The 27,422-nt window shown below is 56.8% G+C and overlaps 1 protein-coding gene across 1 annotated transcript; it reads right to left on the bottom strand.

The window, feature by feature from the left end:
• Positions 1-323: 323 nt before the first annotated feature.
• Tnk2 (tyrosine kinase non receptor 2) lies at positions 324-24,929 on the bottom strand. Its single transcript, XM_052740511.1, is given in 16 exon segments — positions 324-455; positions 629-724; positions 817-1,830; positions 1,832-2,172; positions 2,870-2,914; positions 3,555-3,646; positions 6,043-6,237; positions 10,298-10,392; positions 10,476-10,622; positions 10,992-11,118; positions 11,644-11,921; positions 12,316-12,468; positions 13,267-13,488; positions 15,409-15,479; positions 17,696-17,876; positions 24,214-24,929. Coding segments are annotated over 16 exon segments (3,243 nt in total). The 5' UTR covers positions 24,268-24,929.
• Between the last annotated feature and the right edge of the window lie 2,493 nt (positions 24,930-27,422).

Genomic DNA, 27,422 nt, shown 5'->3' with positions numbered 1-27,422 from the left:
ATGTTCTCCCAGGACTAGCTGGCACGTTAGACAGAAATATGATAAAGGAGGTGAAACCATTTGGTTCAATAGCCATCGTGAAGCATGTGGGCAGCTAGGCACTCGGGAAGCCGCCTGCCCCACCCAGGGCCCAGGTGACTCTTTCACTCTTCCATTCTTGAGAAAAGCCCGCCTCTGGGGCCCTGCACCTGCCCTCTCCCCTACCAGCTGGGGACTCCCTGCCCATGGGTGCCCTTCAGAGGGTAGACAGGCTTTTCCTACAGCGGGACACCCCGAGGACAGCCCTCCTGGGAGAGGGAGATAGGGTGGAGGATGGGACTCACTCACTTGTGGTGGGCGGGGCCACAGGAACCCAGAAGGTGGCAGCCAGCTTGCTCCAGGTTCCAGTCAAACATCTCCAGCACTTTGTGGCACTCCACCCGTGGCCGGAGACCCAGCCCAAAGAGCTGCTCCACCTGAGGAGCAGAGGGTAGTGGTGCCATGGGACACCCGGGGGGGGGGGGGGGGGGGGCAAGGGGTACCAGACCAGAGTCGGGGCACAGGGCTTAGAGTCAGCAGGGAGGTTCAGGTTCAGCAGAACCAGCTTTCAGGGCCCCTGAATGCCAGGGCAGGCAGGAAATGATGGTACCTTCAGATACTGGGCAGCCCTCTGCACACTCCAGCTGTGGCTCTGCAGGGCCGCCTGGCACTCCTCTGTGGTCACCCCATGCACCATGGCCTGCAGCTGGGCACACCCACCCATCAGCACCACTCGGGCCCATTCCTCTGGGTCCCTCAGACCCCTGCCCTTGCCCTTGAAGTGGGCCTGGCACTCACCATCTGGATCTTGTCTGCTGGCCGGGCAGCCTCTTGCCCATCCCCTGGGCAGCCCCTCTGTGGCAGCCGAGCAGTGGCCCTCGGGGCTGGTGGCCGAGCCCCTGGGTTGCTGTTATTGGTGGAGAAGTTGGCCTTTGGGTCTGGGGCAGCCTGAGGCATAGGTCGAACGGTGGCAGTGGGGGCGGCGGGGGCTGGGGTACTGGGTGGGGGCAGCAGGAGGGGTACAGGCAGGGGGGCTGGCTCTTCGGGGCTCTGGGCCTCCCGAAGGAAGCGCTGATAGCGCTCCAGGTAAGCAGGGCGCTCAGGCAGCAGGTAGTAGTGAGTACTGCTGACCTTCCTGCCGTCGCGGACAATGGGCAGGATACAGGGGCCGGCCCGCGGGCCAGGCGCCTGGATCACTTGTGGCGTGGCGTACTTAGGGTCCGAGGCGAAGCTCTGGGTGGTGGGCATGGGCTTTCCGGGTGAGCTGGAGAGCCGGTGTGGTAATGGAGAGCTGCCAGGTGGCACCAGGGGGCTCGGGGTCCTTGACCCTTGAGGGGACAGGGGTTCGCGGGGAGGCACTCGGGGAGGGGAGGCAGGTCCAGGCCACCGGCTCGCCTCTTCCTCACCCGGGGGAGCCGGAGACAGCTCCACACGTGGACGTGTGGGCCGAGGGGGGATAGGCACCCGGGGTGGCACCTGGGGCTTGTCATCGCCTCCTGGGGTCGGGGAGGGGGTCAGCGGGCCAGCAGGGACCTGGAGCTGCCGCATACACTCCTGCTGCAGCGCCTGGAAAATCTCCGCCGTCTGGGCCAGGCTGGGTGGCTTGGCGCCGCCACCCTGCGGTGGAAGGAATAGGTTGTCCTCCAGGGCAGGGGGCAGCTGCGCCTGCTCGGGCACAAAGGCGTAATTGGTCTCGCCCTGGCTCGGCCCAGCAGGGAGCCCTGCACCCACGAGCGTGCTGTTGATAGAGCAGACCTCAAAGTCATCCTCATCTTGGGCCACCTCGTCGTAGGCAGGGGGCGGGGGCAGCGGGGCGAGCGTCCCAGTCTACCACGGGCGTGGGGTGTAAGGGCCGGGGCAGCGCCCGTGTCGGGCTCTGGGGGGGTGTCTTGTCCAGCAGGGAGCAGGCATCCATGGCCAACTGTGCCAAGGAGGGTGCACAGGGCCGCGGGGCTGGGACCGCGGGCTCCTCCCCGAAGTCGATGAGCGTGACCTCGCCCCCACCGCCGCCGCGGGCTGCCTTGGTGCCCGGCACCCGGGCCGAGGGCTTCGCCAGCCACAGCCCCCGGGGCAGGGCCGGCTTCCTCAGGCCCAGCCGCTTGAAGTCGCTGGACAGGGGGTCTTGGTCCTCACTCACAGGGTCGTATGTCGGCTCTGTGATAAAAAGGGAGACCCCAGCGGGGAGATGGTGTCGGGTTTGATCGGGCAACGAGGGGAGGTAGATGTGCAAAAGAACACCAAGAATTCCCCACCAAATAAGCACAGCCAACTCCTACAGGTTAGCCTCTGCACCCAAGAGCACACCTGACCCTGCTCAAACGGGACAGAACCAGCTCTCTGCCTTCAGTGTAGGCTGGAGGGACCCCCGACTCTACCTAAGCCACAGCAGGCGACACCCCACTCATGCCAGTCTCTGACATTCCCTTCGTAACACGAGCCCTGAATTCCTTGCTCCAGGCCCGGTTAGTAACCCCTCACCCCAACTCTACTATGGCACACTGTGAGAGCAGGCGCGGGCCAACAGGAGCTTCCCTCAAAGGACAGGGCTCCTGAGAGCCTCCACCACATCCTAGACACAACCTCTGCAGGTCTGAAAGAGTGTGAGGCTGGCCGAGCCACAGCAGGGCAAGGTCAAGGGGGACCCCAGGACCACACATCTTTGAGGGTACGGATGGGGGAGGCAGGCATGCCGGGCCAGGTCAGCAGCAAAAGCTCACAGCACACACCCGCTTCCCCTTCCACACGGCCGGCCGGTCGGCCGCTGGGGCTCTGTACCTTCCAGAAGAGGAGAAGTGAGAGGAGAGAGAGGGCGGGGGGCGGGGGCCAAGGCATCCTGAGCAGCCCCACTTACTCTGAGTGAAGATGGCAGGCTGAGGTGGGCGAGGTGGAGGCTCCCCTGTAAGAAAGGCCATGCGGACAGGGGAGGCAGAAAAGAGGTGACCCGGCAGGACAGAGATGGGGTGGGGAGACAGAGGGGAAGAGTTGAGATGTGGGGGGGGGGGGGGAGAGGGAGGGAGAGAGAGGTGAACAGGAGTGAGCGAATGCACAGACCCAGCGGAAGCCGGGGGGGGGGGGGGGGGGGGGGGGGGGGGGGAGGGAATGAGGAGGCAGGATGGAACCGTGGTTCCAGAGTGACAAGCACAGGACCTGGGAGGTGGATGGGGCTCCCGGCTGAGATGGAGCCCAGAGTGGGGTGTGGGGTGTTGGCCTGGCAGAGAGGAGCATGATTAAGGCAAGTAAGGGGAGCCAGGATCTGAACAGGCCGGTGAGGAAGGAGGTGGAGGAAGCTGAGACTGCAGGGCCGGTGTAGACCAACCCAAGGACCCCCACCTCGGCGGCGGCGGCGGCGGCGGCGGATACAGCTGCCTCTCCTCTCCTACCCCACGCCTAGCCAGAGCCAGGGAGGCAGCTGTCGCACCTGCTGCTCTGACCCAAGTGTCCCCAGACAAGAACAGCAGGCTCAGGGGGGCTCAAGGCAGTGACCTCTTCTAGGCAGCCAGTGAAGTGGGAACACCAAGGAATGCAAGGGCTCTTACTTTTCACCCTTCCCAGATGCTGGGCGGGTCGGGAGGTGCTCAGTTCCACACTCAGCAGGTCAGGAGGGTCCATGGGGTTTCCCAGATACAGTCTGTTGGGAGAGAACCAGGTCAGAAGGTGGAGGGGGGGGACAGGGGACGGGGACACGCTCTGGCAGAGGCATCAGGCCAGAAACAACAACAGCAAAAACCCTTCCTGAGTGTTTAGGAGACAATGCAAAGACTAAGGCGTATTTTAGAGGAAGCTGAGTCACAAGCTCCCAGACTCCTGGGTCCCTATCGATTGTCCCTTCAACCAGAGGTGGCTCCCGAGAGAGGAAAGCACACCTGACCCAGGATGAAAAGCCTGTGCCTTCATGAACTCCCGGACCTTACAGGGGGCATACCTGCTCGCATACTCTTGTTCTTCAGACCCTCCTGGGAGACTGGAGAGAAGCACCTGCTGCTAGCCCCTAGGAGGGTGGGCAGGAAGCAGCTTCCTGCTGAACCACAGGAAATGGGGGAGGAGGCAGAGCTGCTGGGTAGGCTCCCCACTCACCCCAGCCCCTACGCTGCTAACCAGTATCTGGGATCTGGGACTTAGTCACCAAAGCTGATTAAAGCCTGGAAGAATGAGGCTGGGCTGGCTAAGGCACAACAGGAGTGGGACAGAGGGTGCAGGCCTCTGCAGGGAGGGCCTGGCCTCCCCTCCCCTCCCCTCCCCTCCCCTCCCCTCCCCACACTTTCACAGGCCCTTACCTGGTTCCTGTGAGACAGAGGACCCAAGGAGAGCCCTCTCTAAGGGCCTGATGGTCTGGAGTGTGGGGTATGGGAGAACAAAGGCCTAGTTTACCATACTCTCAGGAGGAGGCAGCTGGAGAAGGGGCCACAGAGGCGCGGAGCCCTAGCAGGAGAACTGACAGCCTACCTGGGATGGGTAGGGTACCGTGAAGTGCCTAATTCTGTATTTTCCCCAGATGGTTCCCGGTGGTCTCACTCTTTCCCTGAATGAGACTGTGAATCCCCCCCCCCCCCCCACCAAGCAGAGTGAGCTCTGGGGACAGACTAGAGGCACACTGCTCCCTAAGTTCCCCCAGGCCTGTGCCCACTTCTGGGAAGCGAACTCACTCCTGCCTGGACCTGTACAGACATGAGACCTGACCTCACAGGTTCAGGGCTCCAGAACTCTGGAACCCCCTGAAGGAAAATGCTGCTTGGAGGCAGGTGTCTCCCCGTGGGCCAGGAGGTGGTGCCTCCTCTGTTGGGTGGCAGGGGACTTTTTAGAAGTGGTGCCTCTTCTGATGGATGGCCGGACTTTTTAGCAAGTACAAACGAGTCCACCCTTGGGATCTCCTGAGCCTGGTTTTACTTACAACGGAAAACTAGGCACAAACAGACCCTCTGCCCCACAGATGTGACAGGGCAGTGCTGGGGAAGAGAGAAAGCTGGAGGCCCAGCAAGGCGCGCCCTGCCCCCCCCCCGCCCCCCAGCCCCAGTGCACCCTTGGCACGCACAGCCAATCTGGGCCCTCCTCCGGCACTGACACCTTGTCCCACCCCAGCTCCAGAGCCTACTCTCGTCTGGTAGGTGGCCTTCGGGCACAAAAGCAGCTGACGGAGGAGAAAAGAGGTAAGATGTGCGGAGCCCCAGGAGGATGGCAAGGTTCAGAACCCGCAGCAGGGAGCAAGGGCAGACAGCGAACGCAGAAAGGATCTCTGCTCACGCACGTCTCAGACACCTACACATCTATTCTCAGGTAAAAGCTGCAACACACTGTGCGGGGCCGTGAGGTCTGTAGCGTGCGGCTCTCCCCTCTGCAGAGAGGGCATGCAGTGCCGGACCTAACCCGCACGCCCTCTAAACCGGAGGACAGGAGGAGGTGATCACACCGCACAACGGCACAGAAGAAACGACACAATGCAGACACACATATGTGGTTCAAGTGCCACACCAGGGGCAGGATCCCTGAGGACAAATGATAAATACGGCCCAGGGATGGGAAAGCTCGCCTCTGCGCCCCTGCGGTCGGCAGCCTGCCATGAGTGAGAAAAGCAACTGACCATGGGAAGGGTTGTGCGCATCTGCATGGCCGGAGGGCCAGCATCTGCATACGCCTGGGTTAGGAAACCACAGTATGTGTAAGCATCAAGGGGTGGTGACACCTTTCTGCAGGTGACCCGCGGCCAAGGGGCAGAGGCTGTCTCACTGCCCCAAAGCTTTCCACTATAGGAAAAACTGGGACCCCACTTGGTTGGAAAGGCCAACAAGGTAAGGCCTTAACCACTCCTGGCCTTGGGAAATGACTTTGGGGATTCTCTCTGCCGGCTCCTAGTACTGCTTGCTTTGAGCAAGCCGGTTTAATTCGGAGCTTACTTACAGCCTTTACCTCTTTAGTAACAGACAGCGCCATCTTTGGAATCTATGAGAGCTTGGGGGTGGTGTGGTGAGGGGCCACTCATCTCGGGAACCCAGGACCAGATCAGGCCGGTGTCTCTGTCCAGGTACTTACTCATCAATCCTGTCAGGGAATCCCCAGCAGTGGCGGGGGTCACTGTCGCCATGCCCCGTGTGGATGAAGCTGTTCTGTAGAGGCTGGCTGATGTCCTGGGCCGACAGGCCGGCCACGGAGGTCACCACATTTCGAGGGAAGGGTCCCACACACAGCGTCCGGGTGTTCTGACCACGCCACCAGTAGTTCTCAGCCCTGTGTGACAGAAATAACACAGTGAACACCAGGTATGGGAGAGGAAGTGACCCCAGGCAAAGGGACCCTTCTCACACCAAGGTCCCTCCCTACTCATGGATCCTGGCTACCTTGGCAAAAGGTAAGCACTGGAGATAAGACCTCAAGCTCAGTCCACCCACCAGTCTACTCTGTCCAACAGCAACCCCATAAGCTGCCACTCCCTGAGGAGGGCCTGGCTGTTTGCTCAGCCTTACCCTAAGCTCCTCTGGGTAGGTCAGGTAGCTTTTCCTACTGTCTACAAATAAGGAAACAGATTCCAGCAAGTGTCGTACATGACTAGCCTATTTACCAGCATGATCACAGCAGACCCAGTATCCAAATCAACTGAGTCTGCAAAACCAATTTACTCTCACAATACACCTGTTTCCTCCCTCCAGTGGGGGCCGGTCTTGGTCCCAGAGCCACTGGATTCATTCTTCAGCAGGGTTCTAGAAATTTTAGGTGATATATCGGCCAAAGGGAGCCTCATGAGTTTAGGAGCATGCCTTCCAATCACTATTCAGCCCTCACATGCAGGTCTTCCAGATGTAGGAGTACACGGAGACCCAGGTCTCCTCTTCTCTGGGGCCTGGCACCGCCTGTGGGCAGGGCTGTGGGGATCCAGCCTTGCCACCTCCCCATCTTCTCAAGATGAGGCCTACTCTCTTGTCTCACGAGAGGAGTCAAGAAGGCAAATCTTGAGGATCTCGGTCCCTCACTCCTTAGACAAGACAGGAGCAAACCTGTGTCGGATCCAGTCCAAGCCCAGGCTGAGGCCCACACAGCAAGTCAGCAAGCTGAAAGAGCAGAGCTCTCTCTGGACACTCCACATGCCCCGCAGCTGACTGCTGGGGCCGCTGAGTCTGCTGCTCACACCAGAAGATGTGGACGGAGTCTGGGGTAAGGCATCAGTGCTAACAGTCACGCTGCTGGGACATACCCACACCACCACTGCCTGCCCTGTCCGCCCCCCCCCCCCACCTTTACATCATCTGTCCCAGAGCCAGAAGGGCCTCCCGTCGAACAGCCACAGCAGAGGGGCTGGGGGGGCGGGGGGGAGGGGGCTGGGCACGGCCACGGCGGCCTTCTGGTCACTAAGGCTGCCCTGCTGGCCCACCACCAGCCACGGCAACCCTGTGATTACTCCCTGCCTGCAGGCTAGGAAGGGCAGGGAAGGAAGGAGGAGGGCACCACCCTGAGAAGGAACAATCTCATCTGAAAATAGCAGAGCCACTCCAAGGGGAGAAAGGCTCCTCGACACACAGAGCTGCCCATGAAAAGCACAGGGCGGCCATGCCTGCCCAGCACCCCGGCTGGGCTGTTCTCCCAACACCAGCGGCTCCTCCACGAGGCAGTCCCTCCCTTCCCTGGCTGCCGGCCCTAAGCTCTGCTCTGTCCACCTCCTGAGGTGCTCTTTAACTCAGAGAGCTCCAGCAGAGCTGGAAATGTTACCCAAACAGTCTGCTCACAACACACACAACCCTACCTTGTCCCATCTGAGGGCAAAGACTGGGTGCCTTCCACCCCTCCTACCACAGGAAGCGGAGGCTTGAGGGCAGGCCAAGAACCTACAAACGGATTTCAAAACCTCTGCCCCCACCCAATACCACTTCTGAAAAAATACACAAAAGGGCAGTCAGCCATCCTACCTCCAAGTAAGACCCTTGAGATGGAGGCCCATCATCATTTGTATCCCCGAGTCTGTCTTTATTTTTATTTTTAGGGGTTTTTGTTTGTTTGTTTGTTTGTTTGTGGACAAGGTCTCTCTATGTAATCCTAATTGTCCTGGAATTCACTTTGTAGACCAGGCACCAGAGATCTCAAACTCACAGAGATCCTTCTATCTCTGTCTCCCAAGTGCTGCGGGTGTGTGTGTGTGTGTGTGTGTGTGTGTGTGTGTGTGTGTGTGTGTGTTAAAGGTATGTGCCACCATGCTCCACATACCTCCCAAAGCTCAGCTCACAGAATACCTCGGTGTCCTCTCGGCCCCGTACCCTGAGAAGGACTGAGCTTACGGGGTCTGAGAACTGGGACAAGCTGCATCCCAGAGCTGGAACTAGGAAGCATGCTGAAGACAGCTTCAGAAAAGAGAAACACAAGGAAGACAGGCAAGAGGCAGAGGAAGAGCGAGCCACGTGGGCAAACCCAACCCAAAGAGGCACGCAAAGCCCATGCACCTGGAGCCATGGCGACAATTCGGGCAAACAGAGCAATCCGGGGGTGAGAAGGCAGAGGAAAGCAGCTCCGGTAACCACAGACACACAGGCCCACTCCTAAGGCTTGCTGGCTGCTGTGGCCTCGTGCCCCCCACCTCCCACCTCCCACCTCCCGAGCAGTTCCAGGGACCAAGTTAGAGCTGGCAACTCAGAGGGACGCCTTCTAGGAGCTGAACCATGGGCTGTGGCAGTACCAGCAGCTGAAGCCACGGGGCAGAAGAGCCTGGGGCAGAAGAGCAGGGCAGCGTGCCCCCAGGACAACCTCCCAGGAAGAGATACTCCCCTGGCTCCCTACCGCAGCCTGCTCTGCTCTCCCTGACCCAGGGCACCGCTTTCAGAGACACACAGGAAGCTCCTGTGTTACCTCCAGGAAACACAGGCTCCAAGTGGAGCAGGGGACAGACTGGTAAAGACTTGAGGCCACAGGGGCACAGAGGGAGCTTTTGTCTCCTGGACGTGGGAATGGTTACAGGCCAACTTCTGGCACTAAGGCTCCACTGGGTACCTCCAAGGAGGCCCCCTACCCACCCTCAAGTCTTCCCGTCTCCAGCCTATTTCCAGAGTACTGTCTCTTAGGCCCCTTACCTGCCCTCAGGTCCAGACCCACATGTGGTTCCTTCCCGCCTCCAGGTCTCTCCTAGCAGTTCTTTTCTTTCCTCTATCACTGCCCTCTCCCACTCTCTGTACCTGCTAGATGTGACGTCATTCTTGTCCCGACATGAGGGAGCCCTGGCCTGTGGCAGTGGGACAGGGGCCACAGTGGACACAGGTAAACCTAACACACCCAGCTCCAGGGCCCATTCCACTGGCTCAGGCTGGGACTCACCCCACTCACCAACCCCAGGAGAGCACAAGATAAACCTGAAAGCCCCCTGCCGGCGGCACCTTACCCACTCTGAGTCAGCGGAACGGAGTACAGGGAATCTCCCTTCGCCACACTTTTCACCCACAGTGCTAAAGCACAGAGGCCCTCCCCCCTCCCCCCCAGTCCCTCAGACACTCTGGGGATCAGATGACTGGAGGAAGGACCAGCAGAGGGTAGGCCGGGGCAGGTGCTGGAACTAGAAACATGGGGGTTGCAGGTAGAAGGCTGAGTCAAGGGATGTGGCTGGTAGGCTAGGACAGGCGTTTCAAGTCGGTCAGACACTCAACAGTCCTCACCGGGAAGGCCTGGAATGAAGTGGGGGCGGGAGGTCCAGGCAGTGGATGGAGGGAGTCCCGGGACGGGGAAACCCTGTGAGGTTCAGCAGGAGGGAGGGAACGTTGCCAAAAGGGCTAGGCGGAGCAGGGGAGGCTGCTTGGGGTCTGAGAGGCACCAGGGTGAGCAGTCAAGTTCCCAGGCAGCTGGCCATGGCAGCTCACACTCACAACCCAGTACCTGGGAGGTAGAGGCAGGAGGATAAGGCATTTAAGGCCAGCCTGAGCTACATGAGACATTCTCTCAAGAAACTGGGAGTCAGGGGAAGAATCCTATGTGGAGACACCAGAGGGGAAGAAGAGAGACACTCGAGAATTCTGGTGCTGGCCTCCAGCTCTGAGGCCAACCTGGGCTGCAGCCTAATCCTCGGCACCATGGCAGTTTGGCCCTCATACAGCCAGAGCAGGAGCCCAGTGGGAAAGGGCGGCGGCGGCGGCGGCGGGGCTGCGGTTAGGCGGGGAAAATCTGTCCACGCAGCTCTCAACAGTGTGAGACCTGTCACCTCAACGCTGCCCGCCCCTGCCTTCATGCTGCCAAGGGACTCCTGGAGGCAGAAGGGGCCCGTTTATACAGCCCTCCAACTGTGCCCTTTAAGAGATGACCCCAGTGTAGACCACAGCCCTACCGTCCCTCGATGACAGTGATGACGTCATTCATCTGGATGTGCAGCTTGTCCGGCTCCTCAAAGTCCTGAAGGGCCCGCATGTCAGTAGGCTGAGCCTGGGGGCAGAGACAGGCCATTGTCCAGTCCAGGCTTGGCCTCCAACTATCCCCCAGCCACTGTGGGCAGATCTGCCCCTCACCTCCAGCAGGAAGTCCCGAAGGGCCACAAACGTGGGTCTGTCCTCTGGCTTGTGGGCCCAGCACTGGACCATGACGTTGTAGATGTCCTGGGGGCAGTCCTCAGGTCGGGGCAGGCGCTCCCCTTCCTTGTCAATCTTATGCAGGATCTGCCAGGCAGGGTGGTGCAGGGGTTAGGTAGGGTAGCAGAGCACTCACCTCCTCACTTTCTATCTGCCCCTGACCTGACCTACAGCTGAAGATGCTGCCCGACATGCCCGTCCACCATGGCACACGTTCTAGGGGGCTCTGTCCCCAGAGTCTGGGACCTTTATTTCCAGCCCCACCCCATGCTCCCACCCCCGTTTCTCTCCTGTGACATTCTCAGCAACCCTTGTCTTGGCTAAGTTCTCAGAAAAGAATCCGTTCCAACGAGGTCAGGCTGGGAACCGGGGAGGGCTTACTCCCACACACCCCGTGGAGAAGCCCACCCCGGTCCCCTCACCACCCCGGTCCCCTCACCACCCCGGTCCCCTCACCTGGCTGCCGTTGAGGCCAATCCAGGGCTCCTGGCCATACGTGAACATCTCCCACAGTGTGACCCCAAACATCCAGGTGTCACTGGCATGAGAGAAGGTCCGTGTCTTCAGGCTCTCAGGGGCACACCTAACAAAAGAGAAGGGTTTTGGGGAGCCCTACCAGTTACCCCCTTTAGCTACCTCTGGCACCAGGAGACCCTATGATCTAAGCAGAGGATCAGCCCAACCAGGGCCCAAGGCAGGCCAGGTACCAGCACACCAGTCACAGCCCTCAAGACGCAGCACAACCATTCCTGTCTGCCGCCAGCCTGACCTAACACATCTCCTGACCATTCTTGTCTGGCTACTCTCCATACGTTTGATATTGAACAGCGAGTCCTCCAGGAAGCCTTTTAGTACCCTACCAAGTACCACGCCCTTTGGGTCTCACGAGCAGTTACCCTAGTACCTTCCAGTATCCCCCTGGAGAATTCCTTGGATGGACGTGTAAACATGTAAGTACACAAGAAAGGCACCCCCGGCCCAGAACAGATAAGGGCAGGCCAGGGCAGACACAGTCCTGTGGTGGGCACCAGAGTCCCCCCAAGTTTGGGGGTCTACTGAGACTGGGGTGGAGCTCAGGCCCTACAGGCCAGCAGCACCTGCCCCTCACCAGGCAAAGGGCACCTTGCGATGTTCCTGCATGACGTAGTGGTCGTCATTCTGGGGCAGAGCCCGCATTAGTCCGAAGTCCCCGATCTTGACCAGGTCACGGGTAGCCAACAGCAGATTCCGAGCAGCTAGGTCCCGGTGAATGAAGCGCTTGGACTCCAGGTAGCCCATGCCCTCAGCCACCTGCACAGCGTAGCGGCTCAGAGTCCCCAAGAGGAAATGGCCTTGGTGTTTCCGTAGTCGGTCCAACAGAGATCCCAGAGGTGCCAGTTCTGTCACCTGGGGTCAGCCATAAGACAGAGAATAAATGTGTAGATCTCGACCCCTCTCTGAGAGTCAAGAGTTCCAGTCCTTTCTGGAGTCCGCCATAGCCATACTCAACGCTCCTTCCTGACCTGTCTGCTGAGAGCTACGAGTTCCACAGCTTGCTAGGCCTGTCCCTCCAGCCATCCCAGGAACTTGAGACCCCCAAAGAGGCTCAGACTAGAAATTCCAAAGACCAACTCCAGTCAACAAGCACCAGAAAATCTAAAAATGACAGTGCTGGGCAGGACCCTGGGGAACCCCTTGGCCACATCTGGTGGGAGACCACAGCAGGCAGGAGGACGAGCACATCTGGAGGCCCAGAACCTGCACGTTGCTCCCTGGCCCTCCCGCCTACCCAAGCACTCACCATCTTCATGGGCGGTGTGAGCACCACACCGTACAGGCGAATGAGGTTCCGGTGGTCAAGTGTATGCATGGCATTGACCTCCCGGATGAAGTCGTCCATGGCCTCTGGCTGGCTCAGCACATCGGGCTTCAGGCACTTCACCGCCACGCTCACCTGCCGGAGCAGGAGAGGCAGGGAGTTAGGCCTTCCATGGTCCCCAACAATGAGCTAACTGCTCCTCAATGCAAAGATCCTTGTCTCAGACCTGTTCACCTGAGCGGGTGAGCATGCCACCAGTTTACAAACTCCGCTCCTGGCATGGGGACGGCAGCTGACTGGCCTCTAAAGGTCATTAAATGCGGGCCTCCTCTTTCTAGGAAAATTCCCAAGTTAGCAGTGACAGTGAATCAAGAGACGAGCAGGCCGGGCGGTGGTGGCGCACGCCTTTAATCCCAGCACTCGGGAGGCAGAGCCAGGCGGATCTCTGTGAGATGGAGGCCAGTCTGGGCTACAGAGCGAGCTCCAGGAAAGGTACCAAAACTACATGAAACCCTGTCTCGAAACCACCACCACCACTACCCCCTCCCCCCCCGGGGGGGGGGGGGAAGATGAGCAGTCTGGAGACAGAGCAGTAATTTGTTTAACTAATGTCGCATCTACAGAACTGCAGGGTGCCACAGCAGCCTCCCTGGGAAAAGGGGGTGTATCTTAAATGAACCCACCCAAACACCTGCGAGGGTAGGGGTGGGGGAAAGCAGGGCGCGGCTCTGCTTCAGTCAAGCAATGGGACCGCAGACCACTGGTTTCCCATGTTTCAGTGGCCAATCTTTCACCGTAAGCAAACTATTTTTAGACTTGAAAAAAAGAAACCACTGCGCTTGGTTAAACCTGAACAGGGCCCGAAGGTGAGTCAGCTGTCTCCTGCAGGGGGGGGGGGGGGGGGGGGGGGGATGGGCCCACCCCAGTGCTCACCGTCCTCCCTGCAGGAGCATCCCATTCGCCCCTGCGCACCACGCCAAAGGAGCCGTCTCCCAGCTTCTCCAGGAGGCGCAGGTCCTTCTCACTGATGAGGCAGGTGAGGCTCTGCAGGGTCCCCTCCCCTGCCAGGCCCCCTGGGGTGGGTGAGGGCTTCCGGAAGGTGCTCTGGGACGGATGGGGCGGGAACTCAGCCTCCAGCCGCTTTCCACTGAACACCTGTTTGAAAGCAGCCAGGAGCCAGATGGAACCCAGGGCCCCAGAGGCACTCGGTCCCACCCCACTGGTGGGCCTCAGACAGCTCCTGGCTCGGCCACGCTGCCCAGGAGCGGCCTGTAAAAGGCTCACACTGCCTCCAGTGTGTACCCTACGGCGGGAACCCACAGTTGAAGCCTCAGGGTAGGTGTCAAAAACAGATACCAATACAGCTTGTGGCTGCAGTGACCCTCACTGGTCTGTGAGGACAGACACAGCACAAAGCCCTCTAGGTACACCCCAACCCCCCAACCCTCGGTCTCCAGCTCCTCCCCATCCTACCCTTCCCTTCCTGAACCTCTTATCCATCACAGAGTCTTGCCCCAGCACACAAGAAGAGGGTAGGAGCCCGAGGGGCCCTCCAAACACCTCCCTGTCCATTTTTAGCCCTGGCCCCTTCTCTGGGTTAACCATTTGACGCTGTCTGTCTCCATTCTCCCTGGGGAGTCGGCTGCCCTTCATCCTGCTCTGGGGAGAAGATAATTTTAGTCTGAGGTTGAACCATGAGTGTGGTGTGTGTGTGTGTGTGTGTGTGTGTGTGTGTGTGTGTGTGTGTGTGTGTGTGTGTTGCAGATGAAGCCAGTCTTTGCTGGAGAAGGGCCTGGGAAGATAGCTGGGCTTCTGGAGGGGTGCCTAGAGGCAGGGGCTGAGAAGGAAGGAAGATTAGAGGGTCTCTAAGGCCTATTTTTGAGAAGGAAGTGCCAAAGGTCAACAGACAGGAAAAGGCCCGTGAGCAGACCTGGCCATGGTAGTCTGACCTGTCCACCTCTGCTGGGGCATCCAGAGCTCTAGCTCCAGGCTAGACACTCTTCTCACCTCCCTAAGAGTCGGCCAGCCTTCCCTGCGTGTGCTAAGGGGCAACTCGAATCTGAGGACCTTTTTGGACTCTGTTCCTTCTTCCCAGTAACTAGAATTCCTAATATTTGCCAATAACACTCAGCTTACAAGATCTACCTCAGCCACTGTAGCCAGGAGGGATCCTTCCCACAGCCCTGAAGGGTAAACTGTGTAATGAGGCCAGTACTGGTTTCCTGAAGACATGACAGTTTGGAGGGGGTCACTGATCACCCAGAGACCCACTATGAATCGGGGATAGATCCAAAAATCCCATATTGCTTTTCTCTTCTACTGTCAATCAGCCCGACACACTCATCCTTCACTAAAACCTGGGCAAAGGCCCAGGACTGTGTCCCCAGAAAAGGCCACAGGCTCTCAAGAGACAGCCCCTTTGCCAAACTGCAGCCAGGAAACTTCTACTGCCCAATCCCTGACCGGCTGCTCTGTCCTGCTCACCCCCCCCCCCCCCCCCCCAGTGCTGAGGCCAGGAGTGGGGCGGGAGGCCCCGGCTGGCTGGCTTCCTCTCCCATTGTCTTCCAGACAATGGGCAAAGTTCCACTGAGTCACACCAGGGACTCACAACACCGCAGACCTAAATTAGGGTGGGTGGGGGGAGCTGTGGGGAAGGAAGCTGTCAGCAGAACCAGATGACCAGAGGAACCTGAAGACCAGAGAACGTGGGGGACATGGGGCAGCGTGGCAAAGCCGAGATGTCCAGACAGTCCCGGCCACCCACACCGGACACTGGCCTGACTCTCAAAGGAAGGACCACTTGTCAATACGTCCCTGCTCCCGCACACAGACAGGCTGTGAAACCCTCACTGCACACAGGCTCCTCACGTGTCCGTCTGTGGCGGACACAGACACTTAGCCAGGCAGCTCCACAAGGGCCCCGCCAGATAAAAGCCTGGAGGAGGGCGGGCTGGACAAAGTGTGAGGGAACTGGTGAGACTATACCTGCTGGGGAACAGGAGAAGGTTCCTAGGCTGCCGGCAGGGTAAAGCCCTTGGGGTGCCCCCTCCACTCCCACACAGCTTGCTCACACACCTTGCTCATCCACGACTTGCGTTTGCACACGGCCTTCCTCCTCTTCACAGCCTCCCACAGACGCCTCTGACCTGTAAGGAGGGAGAGTGAGCCGGGCTGTCTGAGAACTCACACACTCGCCCAAAGAGACTGCTGTCCGCCTGGCAGGCGGCTTCCTCGGTCCCTAGGGTAGGCCCACCGCTCATCACCACACCACCAACCCAGTCAGCTGCTCCACCAACCAGGAATTTCATTCACCCAATCTCTGCACTCTACTTCCGGAGGATTCTCCAACTGGCGGCAGGTATTTGTTCATCATGGTGGCTAATTACCTCTCCAACTCTCCAGACATATCAGGTAGAGAAACAGACAGAATTTTCTCCATTCTAAGGCTTACCCCATAAAATTTCCTTACACTACTGACATGAGACACTGTGCTGGCTGGTTTCATGTCACCACGGCACAAGCTAGAGTTATCAAAGAAGGACCTCCCCACTCCTGAAGATCCAGCTGTAGCAGATTCTCTTAATAAGTGATTGATGGTGGAGGGGCACCCTGGGCTGGAGGTCCTGGGTTCTGTAAGAAGCAGGCTGAGCAAGCCATGACGAATAAGCCAGGAAGCGGCACCATGGCCTCTGCATCAGCTTCTGCCTCCAAGATCCTGTCCTACTGAGAGCTCCTGTCCTGACTTCCTTCAGTGATGAACAGTGATGTGGAAGTGTAAGCCTAATAAACCCTTCCCTCCACAAGCTGCTTTTGGTGATGGTGTTTCATCACGGCAATGGTAACACTAAGACAGAAATCAACTATCCAGGCCAAAAGTAGCATAAGTTGACGTCATTTTACTAGCTTATAAAACATTTGGCTATTTTGAGTCAAACACACTAAGGTTTCTTCTCTCCCCCCCATACCCCCCAGACAGGGTTTCTCTGTGTAGTTTTGGTGCCTGCCCTGGAACTCGCTCTGTAGACCAGGCTGGCCTCAAACTCACAGAGACCCACCTGGCTCTGCCTCCCGAGTGCCAGGATTAAAGACATGTGCCACCATCGTCCAGCCTCACATTAAGGTTTCTGATTGTGTTTTTTGAGACAGTCTCCAGTAGCCCAGGCTGGCTGAATTTGTTATGTAGTTGATGGCTGAGCTACTGATCCTCCTGCCTCCACCTCCTGAGTGCTAGAATTACTGGTGTTTGCCACTACACCCGTGTGAGCGGTGCCGGGAATTAAACCCAGCACTTGGCTCTCCGACAAGTGAGTTCCACCGCAGCCCGATGTTCCACAGAGAACTCCACGACTTCTAACTGGCAACTGGTAGTTTTAGATTCGAAAGAACGAAAGATAAAGTTTCTGTGTGTTAGTAAGCCATCTGAGAGGTGTTCTTTAAAAGATTTTTTAATTTTTATTTGGGTATTGTGTGCGTCGGTGGATATGTGTGCGCCTTACGTGAGTGGGTGCCCATGGAGACCAGAAGAGGGGTCAGACCCCCAGAGCTGGAGTTACAGGCAGGTACAAGCTATCTGACTTTTCACGGCACACGCTTTCAAGCACGGAGCCATGTCTCTGGCCCCATCTAAGAGTTCTTGTCTTACACCTTTCTCCTGGTAGATCTTGGCATTGCCCCCACCGGCGTTCAGAATGGAACAGAGGAGACTCAATTCTACACTTACAAAAGAGACACAGGAAATACATCCCACACGTATCTGATCAAACCCAACGGGGAAGGGCTGGAAAGCAGACCTGGCAGCAAAGGCCTGCAAACCCAGGTACCAGGAAGGCAGAGACAGGAGGAGCAGGTTCATGGTCTGCTTAGGCTACAGAACAGGTTCAAGGCTACCCTGGGTAACTTACTGAGATTCTGTCTCAAAAACACAAAGTGTATACAGAAAGGACTAAAGTTCAGTAGTGGGGTGCTTGTGAAAGGTCCTGGGTTCAACTCCCAGTACCTCTTTGAAAAAAAAAGGGGGGTAGGGAGGTAGGGAGTCTGGTGATGTGCTCACTGGCAGAGTGCCTGGGTAGCAAAGGCAAGACTAAATTCAATACTCAGCCCTGGGGGGAAAGCCAGAGAAGGTGTATGGAATTAACCCTGACATTCTCCTCTAATTCCAACTCACACTGACAACTACGAACCATTCCCAGGGGACCCTGGGACCGGCACCTCTGCTGATACCTCCCACTCATCTCAGGAGCTCCGGGTCTGGCTGACAGAGTTCTCAGGTGCCATGACAGAGAGATTCTTCGGGTGCGGGACCACGCTAAAGACACACAAGGCAAATGGTCAGAGGCTAAAACAAGACCCACGGGCTACCTACCAGGCCGGCCCATGCCAATCTTTTCCAGATCTTCGTTCTTGACATACTCAAAGTGGGATAGGCGGGTGATGTTGAGGTCATCACGGAGCCTCAGGAAATACTGCTGTAGCTGCACCTCGGACAGCAGCTCCAACAGCCAGCCCGTGCCCTCCTCCGGCTGCATGCTGCTGTTCCCCAGCCTCTGTGGAAAAGGAAAAACAGCTGAGGGGCCAGGGGATGTGAGCGAACGGCAAGAGACCTGCACGTCAATGCCCTTGGCTCACCCACGTTCGACTGAACTCAGAGCACTTGCTTGCTCCCTAACCCAGCTGAGATGAGCCCCAGACCAGAGCAGTCAGGAAGCAAGTCTTCTTCCCAAATCTGTGCTCTCTGGTTGAGTGAACTGAGATCAACCTCTACGCTCAGGGACCTCGGGGAATCACAGGCCCTTTAAAACACAGATTAATAGTATCAGCCATCTTACTCCTAAATTTTCATTTAAAAGTTGGGGTGGAGTACAATGGCCCTTTGAGATCTGTCCACTGGACCCCTCATCAGACAGACCCCGCAGAAAGATCTCAATCCAGTTCTCACTGCCCGACATCACCAGGCCTTTCCCACTGATTCACGGGCAAAATCCAGGTGCCTAAAGGGCCGTAAGAAGAAAACAGGAGTGGGAGACGTGGACCAGAGAGGGTTTTCGGACATCCCGTAAACGGTACCAGATGTCTGAATTTGTATGACATCCTATCCTCAAAAACATTTTTGGGATGGCAATGTATGCACACGGTAAATAGTCAAAACGCACAGGGGGCCTCGTTCCCTCTCCAGCTGCGCAGCTACCTAGCTCCCAGTCCCCAAAGCCAGCTGCTGCTGATGTCTTCTTTGATTTTTCGAGACAGGGTTTCTCTGTGTCACAGCTCTGGCTGTGCTGGAACTCACTTTGTAGATCAGGCTGGCCTTGAACTCAGAGATCCGCCTACCCCTGCCTCCCGAGTACTGGGATTAAAGGCATGTGCCACCACTGCCTGGTGCCTCTGTGTGTCCTTTTAAGTGGAAAATATTCACACATTTCCCATACTACTGCTTCTCATTTTTCACTTAACATTTCATCTTCTCGACTTTTAAATTTAAATGACGCAGAACAGTACAACTTTGAAATATGTGTGAGTACACACACAGTCTATAACATACTGGCAAAATAAAGTGTACCTGCAAGCTACAAGCAGCCAATGCTGAGGGACCTGTCTGGTCTATACTCTCCTGGGTCCAGAGGAAAAGGCCAAGACCACCTTCAAAGCTAATCAGCCAAACCCATCCCTGTCCAAGACACCGGACAGTCAAGAGCTCTCCCAGACCACTCTAACCTCACCTCAGTTCCTGAGGAAGAAGATAGGTAAATGGAAAAGGCCAGCTGTCTGGTTAGGGGCCAGGTGACCTGCTCCTGAACATAGCACACTTTCAACACAAATGCGATATGAGGATGGGCCCAGCATGAGCCTCCTGCCCCCACAGTTCCCCATGGTCCTGCCAACACAGTACCAGGAGCTCAGACTTTCCCTGCAGCTCAGGGCAGCAGGATGAGTAACCAATGGGAAAGACAAGCCCTCAGTTCAAACCCTGGCTCTTCCACCGAGGAGAAAGGCCAGGCAGCTAGCTGGGCGGGTGGGTGGCTTCCAAGCTTTAAGCTGTAACCCTTTATTTGGACGGCTCTCTAAGGGCTGTACCCTCATATAGAGGAATATTTTTGTCTGTCACAGTGGGGGGAGGGGGCTGGTGACATTTAGCAGTAGTAAGGGGGTAAGAGCATGAGTTATTCCGCAACACACAGGACAGACCTGAACACACAGATTCCACACAACTTAGTTCATGCAGGTGAAAACCGTTAGAACGATCCAAACCTAGACACAGATTCCATTGTACATTTAAACATGAAAATGCTTTTTTGTTTTAATGTGGCCTGATTTCCCCGGAACTGTGGGAACTGTTTACTGGGTAAACTGAGGAAAAGTCTACTATTCGGAATATAGCAAAAATGCCCGCTGTCTGGATAAAAAACAGTGAAGGTTATCTCAAGACGTCTCTCAGTGGCTCTCCGGGGTTTGGGCCTCTTTGCCCCCTCCCAATTCATGACAGAATACACAAAGTGTCACAAACTATTTTCCTCTTCCTTCTCCACACAGTAGAGTTGGCACCGTGTTTACTGACTCTACATATACTTAATATGTAACATTTCTACTGATTTTATTTGTGAAGGGAAACAAAAATAATATATTAATACTTCAAAACTATCATTAATGGGGCTGGAGAGATAGTTCAGAGGTTAAGAGCACTGGCTGCTCTTCCAGAGGACCTGGGTTCAATTCCCAGCACCCACATGGCAGCTCACACTCATCTGTAACTCCAGTTCCAGGTTTTCTGACTCCCTCTTCTGGCTTCCTCGGGCACTGCACACACATGATGCTGCTGTGGGATGGTCTGTATATCAAATGTGTTGCTGATTGGTCAATAAATAAAACACTGATTGGCCATTGGCCAGGCAGGAAGTGTAGGCGGGACAAGGAGGAGAAAAAACTGGGAAGTGGAAGGCTGAGTCAGAGAGACACTGCCAGCCGCCACGATGACAAACAGCATGTGAAGATGCCGGTAAGCCACGAGCCACATGGCAAGGTATAGATTAATGGAAATGGATTAATTTAAGCTGTAAGAACAGTTAGCAAGAAGCCTGCCACGGCCATACAGTTTGTAACCAATATAAGTCTCTGTGCTTACTTGGTCGGGTCTGAGCGGCTGTGGGACTGGCAGGTGAGAGAGATTTGTCCTGATTGTGGGCCAGGCAGGAAAACTTTAGCTACATGATGCACAGACACACATGCAGGCAAAACACCCATATACATAAAATAATAAAACACACAAAATAATAAAACAAAACCCCGAAAAACCTATAGTTACAATGGCGGCTCTAAACATTTAACTGCGCTGACTCGTTCATCCTCAACCAAACCCTCTGTCTGCCGACAAAGTGTGGAGAGGAAGCAGAGCTGCACCACTGCATTCCAGAGTGAAGCCCAGAGGTGCACGGTGAAGGACCACTGCACCGGGCTCCAACGTCCACTGCCTCGGCCCCGGAGCAAAGTGGCCCCACGGGCTATGTGGCAGGGCTTCAAGATGAGGGGCAACAGGCCCCCGTCAGGAGAAACAGCCATGGGTCTTCCTCTCCTCTCACACCCTCAAACCCTGGGGCTCCAGGCCCCCCATTCCCTTCTCTAGACTCCAGGTAACGGCTAAAGTCACACCCTGAACAGTCAGGGAAGGCTCAGAGGAAACTCAGAGGCCCTCCTGAAGCTACTTAGAAAGCACAGTCCAGCCTGTCCCCCTTCCTTGACAGACCAGCCAACACACCTCTCTACTCAGCAGGACACCCCCCTCCCTGGTCCCCAACCCAGGGACAGAGCAGCTGGGAGGGAGGGAGGGAGGGAGGGAGGGTATGAGGCTTAGGAAGAACACTGGCATCCTGGCGAAGACAAAGGAGTCAGGTGGGGGTCTAGTCCCATTTCTACTGCTGAGCCCAGTGTGACCTCCCCTAAGTCCCCTTCCTGCCCAAGTTCCTTTGTCCATGAAGCACAGGGCACTAGCGCAGTGACCCCCAGCTCAGACAGTCTCCAATTCTGTGTGTGGAGAATCTGCACCAGCTGTGCATGACACACGCGGCTCCATGGCCTGCGTACACACACACACACACACACACACACACACACACACACACACACGCCCAAGACTGAATGCAGCAGCACTTCAGCCCACACTCCCATCAAGCCTCGGGAAGGTGTCCCTCAGCCCTGCCGACTCCTTGCGCCTCCGCAAAGTACTGCTCCGGAGGGGCTAACCATTCCCACAGCCAGTCCAATGCCCACCCCCGGCCCCCCACTCACTGTGTACAGACGTCGCCGAAGTCTGGCCAGGAGAGGAAAGGAGAGCTCGAGGCCAGGGAACCGACGGGCTGCCGGCATCTCCACCAACTGAAGCCCCTAAGCAAGTCAAGGGGGCTATGGCCTAGATGTGAAGTGGGCGGGCAAGGGCCTCCGCTTCTGAGTTTTCTGCTCTGCCCGGAAAGGAAACTGGCCAGGCAGTGGGGAACCTGTCCTAGAAATCCCCCAAAGCCCACACACAAGTGGGAAATGGGGAAGAATGGAGGGATGGCTTCGCTCCACAGCTGGTGGCAGGCTGGGTCCCCTGTCCTGCCTCCTCTCCAGGGCAGAGCTCAGAGCTCTAGTCCTACCCCTCGGCTTCCCCCACTGCCTGCTTGCCCGCCTGTCCTCCTTCTTCCCTCCCTCCCTCCCTCCCTCCCTCCCAGCTGAGCGGCTCTGACACTGGCTGAAAAAAGACCTTTCTGAATCCCTGCCAGGAGGACAGCAGGAATGGGGGGGCACTCTCCCTCCTAGCATGGCCCCACTGACTCCCCATACACAAGGCTCCCTGTCTCTGGCTTCCAGCAACCCTCACGGTTGCAGACCACTCATGAGATTTCAACGTGGGGGCTGTTACCAAACAGCACATGTAAGAAGATGATACACGCCCCCAGAAGGGCTTTTCTGGGTCTCCCATGGGGACCTGAATGTAGCCTGAATTGGGGGCTTGGATCCAGTCTTTCCTGGATCCTGCAGACAGATCCTTCTCAAAGACACCCCCCCCCCACGTCCCAACCTTGGCTGGGTGTCTCCTGGCTCAGACCCTAATGTGGCCCTGTTACCCTGGTGCCCGACGGAAATAGGAGGCCGGCAGCCAGCCAGAGTGGGACAGTCCAACCGAGAGAGGGGGGTGGTGAGAATCTCCACCCCTCCCTTGGGACTGAGTGCCTATGTACTGCCCACAACAACCAGGGTGCCTACTCCCCAGCTTAGCTGGCAAAGATCCAGCTAACGACAAATAAACAAACATGTCCCAAGCCCTCTACTCAGATACTCCTACCCCAAAGCTGGAGCTCAGGCTGCAGGACATATCTTGTCCAGCACCGCACACATGCACACATCTAACAGCCTCAGCTCAAGGGACCCGGAGGCACTCCATCAAGCACCCCAGGGCCCCCCATATTCCTACAGCTGACAGATGGTCCTTCTGCCCCTCAAGGGTGCCAGCTGCTCTACACCCCCTCGCCACAGCTCCCAGATACACCTGACAGCTGCAGGAAGTCCTCTTCTGCTCCCCAGATCCCAGCATGCCCCCCCCACCATGTGTAAGGATCCCCTGTTTCTTGTACACTGCTCTCTTGTCCCTTCCCAGCTGGCTGCCAGCTCAGGGAGCCACAGCTGGCTCATGGGAGAGGCAGCTGAGGGCGAGAGTTTGGGGAGCCAGCATCCTAGACGCTTTCCAGGATCTCTTCCAATGTTTGAACTCCCAAGCTAGAAAGACAGCCATTTCCTACGCTTATGGGGTGCGGGGGGGGGGTGCCCCCAGCACTAGCCCTCCCCCACTGCAGTCATTCATACAGAGATTGTGGATTGCCAGATACAGCCTCTCTTCAGGCTTAGCAAATGATCAGGGTGAGAACTGAGGTCAGAGCTATCGTGCAAGGCAAGGTCAGGCTGAGGATATACGGACACTGCCTTTCTCCACAGGTTGGCTGACCACACCCTCAGACTGGAGAAGGCTACAGCCCATCCTTCTCCATAGGATACCACGCGAAGCAGACCTGGGTCTGTCAGTAAATTAAACAGGTTTATTTCCTCTACCGCAAGCTAAGGCTGATCAGAATGGCCAATGTAAAAACTCTAGCCACCCCAGAAAGGCACGCCCCAAATCCACCAGAACCCCATGCCTGACCCTTTCCTCGGGTGTCTAAGTAAGAACACTTGGCAGCTTACCCAGAATCCAGCTATGGGAGACTTGAAGAGGGGCAACGTGCATACATTGCAGGGTCAGAAGCCAGATCAGTTCCTGGACCTCTTCCTCGCCTGGGAAAACAGCCCTGACCTTTCGGTCTCAACTCCCAGGCACATTCCCCTTCTCCTGCCAGCTACTGCCCTCTCCCGGCTAGGAAAGAAAGTGCTTCATCTCCAAGGGGGAGGAAGCGGGCCCCCGCGAGAAACCGTGCCATTTTCCAAAGCACACGGGGATATTAGGATTGATACACATACTCAACGGGCCAATACATGGGACCGCCCAAAACACAGCTTCTTCCCATAAAAGAGTGTACCCCTAGGCTCCATACCCGCAAGGAAGAAAGCCCAAAGGGTAGCCTATTTGGGCCCCTCGGGATCCATGCTCACTAAGTCAGATACCAACATCAATAATTCACCACCACCATCACCTCAGACATTATCTGTCACACACACACACACACACACACACACACACACACACACACACACACACACCCCCACTCTGCTCCCAGCCTCCTGGCCCTAGAGATCTGGGGGGGGGGGGGGGGAAGCACAGGCACCCTGGACTCTTCCGAAGCTCTTGCTGCAGACAGCAGAGCTGGGCCCACAAATCACAAGCAGATGAGGCCTGAGCTCCAGGTATCTCGCCATTCCCGTTACCTGCGGTCCCTCCTCGCCCCCAGCCAGGCGCTGGTAAGCAGATCTCTCCCCCATCGGACCCCAAGTCCCACCGTTGGGGCAGGGAGGGAAGCAGTGCTCCCCGCAGCCCCCGCCCCTCCAGCGGCACACGGGCGGCGGCAGCAGCACCCGCAGCGTCACTCCCCTGCGTCCAGGGGGGGGCGGGCCTCGAGCATCCTTCAGGAGGGGAGGGGCTGCTAAAGCGCCTCGGCAGGAAAGGCTCCAACCCTGGCACCTGCGTGAATTCCAAGGGCTCGGGTCCACAACCAGCAGGTTGTCACAGCCTCCAGTTGGGCCTGTGGGCACCCCCTCCCCGCAGCCTCCTTCCCAGTTTCTATTCGTCTCTGTGTACAGTTGCCCCTCGGGCAGCTGACCAGCAAGCAGCGGCAGCCGAGACCCTTAGGAAGCCAGTGCAGAGGCTCCGCCCTCTCTGACTTCAGAGTCACTGCTCCTCTGAACTTCAGGACGCCTCCAGGACTCAAGCTCCCCAGCCACCATCCATCAGGATCTCGGGGATCCAAACACGCCGATATTCAATAATACGGGGCTCACCTAAGAAGCCACAGAAGCCTGTCTCCTACTTCACCGAGCCCTTCCCAGCAATCTCGGGGATTCAAACATCTTCCACCCGCCTCTACGCCCAAGTCTACTCCACACCAAGAACGCTCAACGCCCACCTGCTGGGCACACCGACAAGTTCTAAACTCCCTAACCCACTCCTCATCCAGTCATGGAAGTCACGTCCCACCCGTCTGTCTGTTCATCCGCCTCCCCCCCCCCCACACACACACCCCATAGGCAGGCTGACTGCCCCAGACTCAGGCCATCCCACTGCCCTTAGCTCTCCGGACAGCACAGAGCCTGGGCATGCTAAGCAGACCAGTGCGCAGGGGCCAGACTTGGAGAGTCTGGAGAGCCAGAGTTGGAGAGCCAGACTGCTGGAGGAGTCGCTCCAACACGTGCTGGGAAAGGTTGCTCTCTGAGCCCTGGGCTGAGGTTATTGCCAGCCAGCAAGGAAATGCCAGTTCTCCCTCCAACCCAGGTCCCCAAGGTAACACACACACACACACACACACACACACACACACACACACACACGCACACGCACACGCACACGCACACGCACGCGCGCGCACCCACACCCTCATTCCTATGGCATCTGAGGCATCCTCTGACTCCTTCCAACCATGTATTTAGAGCTCAGAAGAGCTCAGGGCACTCTCCTCCGCCCTCCTTCCTAGGATGGGGCAGAGAGAAGAGAGATGTTTAGATACCCCTGCAATCAGTCCCAAGGCAAAGGAAAGAGATCCCAGCAGGCTTCCCCCTCACACAGCCCATCTTAGAGCAGCTATGACAGAGAGGGGAATCTGCCAGGCCCCGGGTTCTCGACTACGTGGAAGCTCCTTGGTACCTTACCATAGCGATGGCAGAAGCTAGTCTTGGGGGTGAAAAGTGGCAGCTCCAGGGGACGGAACAGCTACCAGAATCCAAAGTCAGCCGGCTGCTGACACAGCACGGCTGAGTACACCTTGCCCACCCCTTTTCGCCCAGGCAGGCTGAATGAAGGTCTGATTCAAAACCATTCCTCATTCCTGCTTTCTCCGTCTCACCTCCCAACACTCTACTGTCACGAGCTCCACAGAACCCAAACACCTCTGAGAGCTGAGGAATCCAGTCCACACAGGCACCCTTACCTCGCCTCACCCTCCCCTTTATCTCGCCACACCACAACGAAAAGGAGCCAGCCCACCTGCCCAGCCTCTCCAACAGCACCAGGGAAATCACAAATCCACACTGAGAACCAGGCGTGACAACCAACTTCCTGCCAAGAGGATTTGGGGTTTTTTCCCCCCAAAAAAACCACCTACCAGATTCTTGGATATATATGCCAAGCCCACAACCAAGCTTTCCCCTCTGCCCTCTTCCTGTCCAGGAAGCACAGGAGGAATAACATACTGGGAAAGAAAGGGAGGCCCACAGCCCCTCCCCTAGCCACAGCCACGGGATTCTCTTGCCTCCCATATGAAACTCACCAGGTCAGATCTGCTCACCTCACCTCTATGGACGCAGGGCCCAAGGTTCTGGACCAAGGCCAGGCCGGTTCCCCTCAAGACCTCATCCCAGAGGGGACTGTACCAAGCAACCCCACACCTTCAGGTCAGCGTGGTATGACATCACTGCTCTGAGGAGGCAGCTGGCCAGAGGCCAAGGAAGAAAAGGGAGTGATTCAGACACACACCATGACTGTCCACACCCTCTCCATCTCCAGGACAAGGGGCCCACTCACTCCCAAAGAGCTGGCTAGCTGAGGTCCTGCGGTTGGCCAGGCTGAGTGATTTTCCCTAAGGATATTGGGCCCACAGACCAAGGCTAGCCTGAAACCTCTTCATCTTCCTTCTTTTCCTTTTTTTTTTTTTTTTCCAAGACAGGGTTCCTCTGTATAGCCCTGGCTGTCCTCGAACTCACAGAGATCCACCTGCCTCTATCTCCCAAGTGCTGGAATTAAAGGCATGCGCCACCACTGCCCAGCTCATCTTCCTTATTGTTAAAAAATATTTCACTTGAAATCTAATTAATGAAATAATGTTTAGAGGAGAATTAGAGAATATTTTAAAGCATACACAGTATTAGGAGGTGCATTTCTAACTTTTTTTTTGTTTTGTTTTGTTTTTCGAGACAGGGTTTCTCTGTGTAGCTTTGCGCCTTTCCTGGATCTCGCTCTGTAGACCAGGCTGGCCTCGAACTCACAAAGATCCGCCTGGCTCTGCCTCCCGAGTGCTGGGATTAAAGGCATGCGCCACCACCGCCCGGCTTGCATTTCTAACTTTTAAGACAGACTGTCTTTATAATTACTTCATCCTTTTTGAGTAACATTCATTCTCCGAACTCTTCACTGTATCTCTTTTATTGCTGTTATTTTATTTTTTAGAACCCACTGAATCCAATTTGCGCTGCCCACATGCTCATGGGTCTGAGGCCATCCACAGGAGCATGGGCAACACCCCAGCGGAAAAAGGCTCTCCCTCCCTATCAGCTGCTATTATTACTCTCCTTCTTAACTGTATTTCTAAAGATTTGAGACCTCGCCCTTCCTTCTTTTCTAAGCATGATTAATGTCCTCATTCCTAGGTCCCACTGCCCCCCCCCCCCCCCCCCCCCCGCACTGTCTTCACTCAGAAGCGCCCGCAGCT

The sequence above is a fragment of the Peromyscus californicus genome, unplaced genomic scaffold (assembly GCF_007827085.1).
Source record: "Peromyscus californicus insignis strain IS unplaced genomic scaffold, ASM782708v3 Scaffold_16__1_contigs__length_79575227, whole genome shotgun sequence".
Classification (NCBI taxonomy): Eukaryota; Metazoa; Chordata; class Mammalia; order Rodentia; family Cricetidae; genus Peromyscus; species Peromyscus californicus.
This window is presented reverse-complemented; position numbering and strand designations above follow the sequence as displayed.